The sequence below is a fragment of the Macaca fascicularis genome, chromosome 16 (assembly GCF_037993035.2).
Source record: "Macaca fascicularis isolate 582-1 chromosome 16, T2T-MFA8v1.1".
Lineage (NCBI taxonomy): Eukaryota > Metazoa > Chordata > Mammalia > Primates > Cercopithecidae > Macaca > Macaca fascicularis.
Window position 1 is genome coordinate 60,785,264 of NC_088390.1, and position 9,542 is coordinate 60,794,805.

Consider the following 9,542-nt stretch of genomic DNA (forward strand, 5'->3'; position numbering starts at 1 on the left):
CTACTTGGGCAGCTGAGGTGGAAGGATTGCTTGAGCCCGGAGGTCAAGGCTGCAGTGGGCCATGATCCCACCACTGCACTCAGCCTGGGCAACACAGGAAGGCCCTGTCTCAAAATTAAATAAATAAATAACACAAACTATTTAACAGTTTATTATAAAATAGGCTTTGTGTCAGATGATTCTGCCCAACTGTAAGCTGCTGGCAGTGTAAATGTTCTGAGCACGTGTGAGCCAGGCTAGGTGTCTTTTTTGTCTTTTTTTTTTTTTTTTCCTTTTTGTGGAGAACGGGGTCTCGCTATATTACCCAGGCAGGTCTCAAACTCCTGGGCTCAAGTTATCCTCCCGCCTCTGCCTCCCTGAGAGCTGGGATTACAGGCGTGAGCCACCGCACCCGGCCAGGCTAGGTGTCTTAAATGCATTTTCAGTTTCAACTTACAATTGGTTTATCAGGATGTGGCCCCATGGTGTTGAGGGACATGTGTATTAACAGTCTCCTTAGTGATTTTTTTTTTTTTTGAGATGGAGTCTCTTACTGTTGCCCAGGCTGTAGTGCAGTGGCGCAATCTCGGCTCACTGCAACCTCCGTCTCCTGGGTTCAAGTGATTCTCCTGCCTCAGTCTCCCAAGCAGCTGGGATTACAGGCACTCACACCATGCCCAGCTCATTTTTTTGTGTGTATTTTTAGTAGAGACGGGATTTCACTATGTTGGCCAGGCCGGTCTCGAACTCCTGACCTTGTGATCCACCCGCCTCAGCCTCCCAAAGTGCTGGGATTCCAGGCGTGAGCCACTGTGCCCAGCATCCTTAGTGATTTTTACACCATAAAGTGTTGGAGCTCTAAGGCAGAGCCAAGGCTAGAGAACCAAGTATAGAGAATCTGGAGATATGGAGAGGGCTCTGATTGCCTACAAGGAGTTTGGACTTTATTGTGGAGGCAGTGCGGAGCCAAGGCAGGTTTAGAGTAGGAGAGGGTCCAAGCCTGTGGGTCACCCTTCCGACTTCCCTTTCTGAATGCCAAACACCTTCTTCATGTCCCCCGTGGGCCCCCTTTGTCCCTCCTACCCCAAACTAGCCCTCAATCCCTGACCCTGGCTCCGCCCCCAGCCCTCTGACGTCCATCATCTCTGCTGTGGTGGGCATTCTGCTGGTCGTGGTCTTGGGGGTGGTCTTTGGAATCCTCATCAAGCGACGGCAGCAGAAGATCCGGAAGTACACGATGCGGAGGCTGCTGCAGGAAACGGAGGTAAGGCGGGGTGAAGGCCTGCCAGCCCGCGTGGGGTCTCCACTGGCTCCCGGCACTGACCCACCACCCCCTCACCCCAGCTGGTGGAGCCACTGACACCGAGTGGAGCGATGCCCAACCAGGCGCAGATGCGGATCCTGAAAGAGACGGAGCTGAGGAAGGTGAAGGTGCTTGGATCTGGAGCTTTTGGCACAGTCTACAAGGTCAGAGCCAGGTCCTGGGGTGGGCGGCCCCAGAAGGTGGGGGCGGTGCCTGGAGGGGTGTGGTCGGCAGTTCCGATGGGAGGGGCAAGAGCCGGAGGCAGTATTTGGGGGAGGGCAGTTACAGCGGAGCAGAAGGGAACGGGAGCAAGCCCCAGGGTGGGGAAGGATGTTTGGAGCACAAGTAATGATCTCCTGGAAGGCAGGTAGGATCCAGCCCACGCTCTTCTCACTCACATCCTCTTCTTTCTGCCCAGGGCATCTGGATCCCTGATGGGGAGAATGTGAAAATTCCAGTGGCCATCAAAGTGTTGAGGGAAAACACATCCCCCAAAGCCAACAAAGAAATCTTAGACGTAAGCCCCTCTACCCTCTTCTGCTGACAGGAAGGACCCCATGGCTGCAGGTCTGGGCTCTGGTCTCTTCATTGGGGTTTGGGGAGATATGACTCCCGCAAACCTAGACTATTTTTTTGGAGACGGAGCCTTGCTCTGTCACCCAGGCTGGAGTGCAGTGGCGTGATCTCAGCTCACTGCAACCTCCACCTCCTGGGCTCAAGCGATTTTCATGCCTTAGGCTCCTGAGTAGCTGGAATTACAAGCACCTGCCTGTTTTTTTTTTTTTTTTGAGACAGAGTCTCGCTCTGTCACCCAGGCTGGAGTGAAATGGCGTGGTCTTGGCTCGGCCTCCCAGGTTAAAGCAATTCTCCTCCCTCAGTCTCCTGAGTAACTGAGATTATAGGTGTGAGCCATCACGCCCGGCTAATTTTTGTATTTTTAGTAGAGATGGGGTTTCACCATGTTGGCCAAGCTGGTCTCAAACTCCTGACCTCGTGATCCGCCTGCCTCGGCCTCCCAAAGTGCTGGGATTACAGGCGTGAGCCACCGTGCCCGGCCTAATTTTTGTATTTTTAGTAGAGACGGGGTTTCACCATGTTGGCCAGGCTGGTACTTTGGGCATTCACAGGCCGTGAGCCGCGGCTGTGGTTTGTGATGGTCGGGAGGCTGTGTGGTGGTTGCGAGGCTGTGTGGTGTTTGGGGGTGTGTGGTGGTTGGGAGGCTGTGTGATGGTTGGGAGACTGTGTGGTGTTTGGGGGTGTGAGGTCTCCCATACCCTCTCAGTGTACCCTTGTCCCCAGGAAGCATACGTGATGGCTGGTGTGGGCTCCCCATATGTCTCCCGCCTCCTGGGCATCTGCCTGACATCCACGGTGCAGCTGGTGACACAGCTTATGCCCTATGGCTGCCTCTTAGACCATGTCCGAGAAAACCGTGGACGCCTGGGCTCCCAGGACCTGCTGAACTGGTGTATGCAGATTGCCAAGGTATGCACTTAGGGCACCTGGGCTCTTTGCGGGTCCCTTTGGAGCAAGCCCCTATGTCCACAAGGGGCTAGGATGGGGACTCTTCCTGGGCATATGACCAGGGCCAGGCCCTCCCAGAAGGTCTACCTGGGTGCTTCCCATTCCAGGGGATGAGCTACCTGGAGGATGTGCGGCTCGTACACAGGGACTTGGCTGCTCGGAACGTGCTGGTCAAGAGTCCCAACCATGTCAAAATTACAGACTTTGGGCTGGCTCGGCTGCTGGACATTGACGAGACAGAGTACCATGCAGATGGGGGCAAGGTTAGGTGAAGGAGCAGAGGAAGTCGGGTGGAGTGGGGTCTGGCCCCTGGGAGAACTCTGAGTGGCCACCTCCCCACCACACACAGTTGGAGGACTTCCTCTTCTGCCCTCCCAGGTGCCCATCAAGTGGATGGCGCTGGAGTCCATTCTCCGACGGCGGTTCACCCACCAGAGTGATGTGTGGAGTTATGGTGTGTGGTGGGGAGTGTTGGGAGGGGTGGGTGAGGAGTCATGGCTGGAGGGAGGATGAGAGCTGGGATGGGGAGAATTATGGGGCCACCTCAGCATGTGGAGGGAGGGAAGGGGCTGCCTGTGCCCCACCTTGCAGGGTCTGTGCACTTCCCAGGATTAGGGAAAGACTGGGTAGATTCTGTCTCCTGGCATCACATCTCCCCCCTGCTGCCATGATGCCAGACTCCTGGGCAGAACCTCTGGCCCTCCCACTCCTGACCCTGTCTCTGCCTTAGGTGTGACTGTGTGGGAGCTGATGACTTTTGGGGCCAAACCTTACGATGGGATCCCAGCCCGGGAGATCCCTGACCTGCTGGAAAAGGGGGAGCGGCTGCCCCAGCCCCCCATCTGCACCATTGATGTCTACATGATCATGGTCAAATGTGCGTGGCTGAGCTGTGCGGGCTGCCTGGAGGAGGGTGGGAGGTCCTGGGTCGAGAAGCCCACAAAGGGCATGAAAGGGGACCAGGATGTATGTAGACCCAGGAACCCTGGTATATTAGGAGCCTCAAAACCTTCTCATATCCCTTTTACAGTCAAAGTCCAAAGCCACTCTTGAGGAACAACTAGAGAACCTTATGTACAATATTAAGCTGGGCACAGTGGCTCATGCCTGTAATCCCAGTACTTTGGGAGGCTGAGGTGGGAAGATCCCTTGAAGCCAGGAGTTCAAGACCAGACTGGGCAACACAGTGAGACCCTATCTCTACAAAAAATAAAAAAATTCGCTGGGTGTGGTGGTGTGTGCCTGTAGTCCCAGCTACTCGGGAGAGGCTGAGGCAGGAAGATCACTTGAGCCCAGTTGAAGGTGGCAGTAAGCTATGATTGCGCCACTGAAATCCAGCCTGGGCGACAGAGTGAAACCTCATCTCAAAAAAACAAAAAAGCAAACAAAAAGAAAAAATATTAAAAGGGAAACTAGTAGAGATGCCCGAAGGTTCTGGCTGAAGCCCCCAGAGTCTGGTACTACTTCTCTACCACCAAGGGCTTTGGGCTGTCCCTTGGGACTGTCTAGACCAGACTGCAGTGGGAGTGGGAGGGGAGGCAGCAGGCACACAGGGCCGGGGCTAGATGCTGGCCTCCCTCCTGCCCCAGGTTGGATGATTGACTCTGAATGTCGGCCGAGATTCCGGGAGTTGGTGTCGGAATTCTCCCGCATGGCCAGGGACCCCCAGCGCTTTGTGGTCATCCAGGTACTGGGCCTCTGTGCCCCATCCCTGCCTGTGGCTAAGAGCACCCTCCTGCAGAGGGTGGGAAGGAGAGATGAGTCCGGTGTGTCAGGCCCCTCACCTGCTATGAGCCTTCTTCATGGAAGGCTGCATGCTGAGCTGGGGAGGGGCCACCATCCCACCTCTCCTTCCTCCGCAGAATGAGGACTTGGGCCCAGCCAGTCCCTTGGACAGCACCTTCTACCGCTCACTGCTGGAGGACGATGACATGGGGGACCTGGTGGATGCTGAGGAGTATCTGGTACCCCAGCAGGGCTTCTTCTGTCCAGACCCTGCCCCGGGCACTGGGGGCATGGTCCACCACAGGCACCGCAGCTCATCTACCAGGGTCAGTGCCTTCGGTCACACTGTGTGGCTGCTTACCTCCTCCATCCCTGGTGGACTAGGGTCCCTTTCTCTGATGTTCCCTCAACTGTCACCTCTCAAGGAGACCCCATTATCCCTACAAAAAATTCTTACTGCCTTCCAACCTCTGTGACCCCATTCTCTCCACGGTGATTGTGTCGTACCCCAAAGGTGACCTGTTTTTCTCCTGTGACCCTGTCACCTCCCATGGAGTCCCCATCCCAGATCCATTAAGTGACTCCCATCATGACTTACTTTCTTGTCCCCAGAGTGGCGGTGGGGACCTGACGCTAGGGCTGGAGCCCTCTGAAGAGGAGGCCCCCAGGTCTCCACGGGCACCCTCCGAAGGGACTGGCTCTGATGTATTTGATGGTGACCTAGGAATGGGGGCAGCCAAGGGGCTGCAAAGCCTCCCCGCACATGACCCCAGCCCTCTACAGCGGTACAGTGAGGACCCCACGGTACCCCTGCCCTCTGAGACTGACGGCTACGTTGCCCCCCTGACCTGCAGTCCCCAGCCCGGTATGGAGTCCAGTCTAAGCGGAGAGACTGATGGGCGGGGTAGGGGGGACCCTCAGCCCAGGGTCCACTGTGGGGGCAGAGGGAGTGGCAGCGACACCGGGGTTCCTTCCCCTAATAGGTCATCTTCTCTTGGCCTTTCAGAATATGTGAACCAGCCAGATGTTCGGCCACAGCCCCCTTTGCCCCAAGAGGGCCCTCTGTCTCCTGCCCGACCTACTGGTGCCACTCTGGAAAGGCCCAAGACTCTCTCCCCAGGGAAGAATGGGGTTGTCAAAGACGTTTTTGCCTTTGGGGGTGCTGTGGAGAACCCCGAGTACTTGGCACCCCGGGGAGGAGCTGCCCCTCAGCCCCACCTTCCTCCTGCCTTCAGCCCAGCCTTCGACAACCTCTATTACTGGGACCAGGACCCATCAGAGCGGGGGGCTCCACCTAGCACCTTCAAAGGGACACCTACGGCAGAGAACCCAGAGTACCTGGGTCTGGACGTGCCAGTGTGAACCAGAAGGCCAAGTCCGCAGAAGCCCCGATGTGTCCTCAGGGAGCAGGGAAGGCCTGACTTCCACTGGCATCAAGAGGCGGGCGGGCCCTCCGACCACTTCCAGAGGAATCTGCCATGCCCAGAACCTGTCCTAAGGAAACTTCCTGCTTGAGTTCCCAGATGGCTGGAAGGGGTCCAGCCTAGTTGGAAGAGGAACAGCACTGGGGAGTCTTGGTGGATTCTGGGGCCCTGCCCAATGAGACTCTAGGGTCCAGTGGATGCCACAGCCCAGCCTGGCCCTTTCCTTCCAGATCCTGCATACTGAAAGCCTTAGGGAAGCTGGCCTGAGAGGGGAAGTGGCCCTAAGGGAGTGTCTAAGAACAAGAGCGACCCATTCAGAGATTGTCCCTGAGACCTAGTACTACCCCCCATGAGGAAGGAGCAGCAATGGTGTCAGTATCCAGGCCTTGTACAGAGTGCTTTTCTGTTTAGTTTTTACTTTGTTTTGTTTTTTAAAGATGAAATAAAGACCCAGGGGGAGAATGGGTGTTGTATGGGGAGGCAGATCTGGGGGGTCCTTCTCCACACCCACTTTCTCCATTTGCAAATATATTTTGGAGAACAGTTAGGCACCGGCCTATGTCTGGGGGTAGCTCTGCACCATCCCTTCCTGCTCACCTTACACTCAACTCCTCTTTTCCTGGAGGGAGTGACCAGGAATCTTCAGAAAGCTTGGATGAGGAGCCTGACATCCAGTTCTCTAGCTTCAGGGTTGGGGGGGATCGGGAAGCTGGATTCGGATCCGAGAGCCCTTTAACAACCAGATCATTCTTTCTTAGAACGAATTCCTAAGGCCACTCACCAGAATGGGGTTATTTCCTCCTTGTGAGTCAGGAGAGTGGCGGTTGAGTGGGCGAAAGACGAGGCAGGGTCTACTGTGGGACTCATTTTCCTTGCCTTGGCTATGCCAGAGGAGCTCACTGACCTAAGGAGTAGCTGTCCAGAAAGCCCACCCAAGCCAGCACAGCCACCCTGGCGGTACAAAGGCTGGGCCGGCCGGACTTCTGTGCCCCCCACATTCCCAGATTGGACATATAAAAACACACACTAGTTAGCATTAGTGTTTGTAGTGCCACTTTACTGCCAATGGCTGACATTGCCCTGGGTTGGGGAAAATAAATAAAATCTACTGTGGCATCAGACAGGTATTACCGAGGTGAAGAGTGGACCAGGCTTTTGTGGGCACTTATCCTGGGAAGGGGGTATAAGGTGGCTGGGGAAGTGTCCGTGGAGAGTGTCTCTCTCCTGCCCCCAAGGCCATGGAATCTTATTCCTTCCTCGTACCCAAAAGGGCAAAGTGGAGGCCAGGGTCTCTTTGCTAAGGAGCTAAGTAAGGGAAAGAGGCAGGGGGAGCTCCCAGCAGGACCAAAGGGAGACCAAGGCTTGGACCCCAGAACAGAGCAGGAACCCAGAATCCTGTGCAGTCACAGGATGACGCAGGGAGGACGGCTGTTGGTGATCTTTTCTAGGGGTTCTCCTTTACTGGCTCTTCGGATGGCCTCAATGAGCTAGAGGACAGAGATGTGGAATGACAGGATGATGCACTGTTGGGGTAGGATGACCCAGAGGTCCTCCCAACACTGCAAATACTCACATCTTTCTCATAGGGAAAGCCCCCATTCTCCAGCTTGGAGAACACCAGCTGTCCATTTATCTCTATCTCAAAGGCACCTGGTAAGAAATCAACAGATAAATAAATGGTACACTGAGAACATAGGCAGAAATCAGGAGTTCCTTCAAAGGGGTCCCCCACCACTCCCACTGGAGACCCATTTGTAGCTCCTTAAGCCATTCCCCAACCCTGGGTCAACTCCAGGGAACCTGAGGGAGGCCCCGCCTGTGTGCCCCTGGCAACAATGAAAGACTCCCTCCCCTCCAACCCTACACGATTGCAGTCTAATAGGTTTTTTCCCCCGCAGGCCTCTGTGAACCCCCTGACATATGGAAGGGAACTCATGTTGGCTGGACATTTTACCATGTGCCAGGCACTGCAGGCACTTTACATAAAGCAGCCAATGTCAGAACTAGAAAGCGGGAGAGCTGGGATTTAGAGTACAGACTGACTCAGCAGGTGTTCCATGAGCCTCACCTGTGCCCCCCAAGCGCGACTCGATCTCGATGCCCGGATACTGCTCCTTCACAGCACTGGCCAGCTCCAGGTAGGTCGCCTCGAAGCCGCAGGGTTCACTGGGGAGAAGAAATGGGGCTGGGCTGGGGACTCGGGGGTGGGGCCTCCCGTGGACCCACCTCCGTCCGGCCCACGGGACCAGGGTAGGGGTCCTCCAGCCGGGACCGCTCACCAGTACTCCACCATGATGCGGACCCCACTCCCCGGCTCCACCTCCTCGGGAGGGGACGCTACGGACGTCTGCCCCGGCTCCCCGCTCATAGCTGCCTGCTCCGCTCGGGCCCCTGCTTCCGGGTGTGACGCGCTCAGCGGGCACGTGACGGGGCGGGGCCTCTGGAGCGTGGCGGGGCCGAGCGTGGCGTTGGGGCGGGGCCGAGCGTGGCGTCCGGGCGCCCCCTGTAGGCCTCCGCCATTGCTACGTTTTGACCTCGTACGGCAGCTCCGGAGCTCGCGCCCCGGGCAGAGTCTGGGAGAACCGGTACAGACCCTCCTTCCCCGGCCCGGTCTCCCGGAATGCCGGGCTTCCCCCACTCCCGATGTCCGCCGGACTTCACGGCTTCATTTACTCTAATGGACTATCTTAGACTGCAGAGCGCTTTTCAGTTTACAAAAGAAAGAGAAAGCGGTGGGGCAACCATCCTGGAGATGGGAGTGGGTGTGGCTGATGTATGAAATAGTTGACATTTTCTCGCTCACATGCTGATGGCATTTGTTGTTTTTTTTCACTCTTGTTGCCCAGGCTGGAGTGCAATGGCGCGATCTCGGCTCACTGCAACCTCCGCCTCCGGAGTTCAAACGATTCTTCTGCCTCAGCCTCCCAAGTAGTTGGGACTACAGGCGCGTGCCACCGCACCCGGCTAATTTTGTGTTCTTAGTAGAGACAGGGTTTCACCATGTTAGTCAGGCTGGTCTCGAACTCTTGACCTCAGGTGATCCACCCTCCTCGGCCTGCTTAAAGTGCTGGAATTACAGACATGAGTCACCGCGCCCGGCCCAGTTTTTTGTTCGTTTGTTTGTTTTAGGAGAGACAGGGTTTCACCATGTTGGCCAGGCTGGTCTCGAACTCCTGACCTCAAATGATCTGCCCGCCTTGGCCTCCCAAAGTGCTGGGATTACAGGCGTGAGGCACCACGCCCGGCGCTGATGCCATTTGGAACCGCCCTATAGTTACATACCCAAGTGTTTCTGATCCCAAAGCTCTAAACTGCTTTTTCCAGTCTTTTGTAACTGCCTCTTGCCTGCACTGGAGAACCGTAGACACTCTTCAGGCTGTGTGCCCCCAACAGTTCCTGCACATCCCCTTCTTATCCAGCCTCTCACTGGGGGACTGGTGTCATTATTCCCATTTTGCAACTCTGGAAATGGAGGCTGCTCAGGTCCTCGCTGCCTTTTCCCTGCCTGCAGTACCGCTATGGTATCCTAGCACGCCACTCACTCTAGTGTCTCTTTAGGCTATTTTTCTTTTTCTTTTTCTTTTTTT

General features: G+C 55.9%; 2 protein-coding genes across 6 annotated transcripts in view; one reads left to right on the plus strand and one right to left on the minus strand.

Moving 5' to 3' along the window:
• ERBB2 (erb-b2 receptor tyrosine kinase 2) overlaps positions 1-6,417 on the plus strand; it is a 29,718-nt gene extending 23,301 nt beyond the window's left edge. For all 4 annotated transcript variants that reach the window (XM_015437900.4, XM_074019505.1, XM_005584034.4 and 1 more), the window contains 11 exons: positions 1,105-1,243; positions 1,324-1,446; positions 1,701-1,799; positions 2,582-2,767; positions 2,914-3,069; positions 3,185-3,260; positions 3,537-3,683; positions 4,396-4,493; positions 4,669-4,857; positions 5,144-5,396; positions 5,538-6,417. In XM_015437900.4, coding sequence (XP_015293386.2) covers positions 1,105-1,243; positions 1,324-1,446; positions 1,701-1,799; positions 2,582-2,767; positions 2,914-3,069; positions 3,185-3,260; positions 3,537-3,683; positions 4,396-4,493; positions 4,669-4,857; positions 5,144-5,396; positions 5,538-5,893 — 1,822 coding nt within the window. In that variant the 3' untranslated portion in view covers positions 5,894-6,417. The remainder of the gene's footprint in view (positions 1-1,104; positions 1,244-1,323; positions 1,447-1,700; positions 1,800-2,581; positions 2,768-2,913; positions 3,070-3,184; positions 3,261-3,536; positions 3,684-4,395; positions 4,494-4,668; positions 4,858-5,143; positions 5,397-5,537) is intronic.
• On the minus strand, positions 902-8,360 carry MIEN1 (migration and invasion enhancer 1). Of its 2 annotated transcripts, XR_006693228.3 has the most exons (5): positions 8,235-8,360; positions 8,024-8,121; positions 7,529-7,605; positions 6,553-6,685; positions 902-1,713 (listed from the first exon to the last, which is right to left on the minus strand). XR_006693228.3 is itself a non-coding variant. In XM_045375992.1 (4 exons), exons 1-4 carry the CDS (start codon positions 8,321-8,323, stop codon positions 7,359-7,361), a joined length of 348 nt encoding a protein of 115 aa, XP_045231927.1. In that variant the 5' UTR covers positions 8,324-8,360; the 3' UTR covers positions 6,992-7,358. The 2 variants fall into 2 exon arrangements, 1 of the variants encoding a protein (XP_045231927.1); XM_045375992.1 differs by lacking the exons at positions 902-1,713; positions 6,553-6,685 and adding an exon at positions 6,992-7,442.
• Between the last annotated feature and the right edge of the window lie 1,182 nt (positions 8,361-9,542).

Bases quoted from the DNA above. Each gene is read 5' to 3' on its own strand.
- MIEN1 (XM_045375992.1), bottom strand. From the start codon at position 8,323: ATGAGCGGGGAGCCGGGGCAGACGTCCGTAGCGTCCCCTCCCGAGGAG. The intron at 8,122-8,234 runs GTGAGCGGTCCC...TCTTCTCCCCAG, and splicing joins CGCATCATGGTGGAGTACTG to TGAACCCTGCGGCTTCGAGG. The intron at 7,606-8,023 runs GTGAGGCTCATG...ATTTCTTACCAG, and splicing joins GTCGCGCTTGGGGGGCACAG to GTGCCTTTGAGATAGAGATA.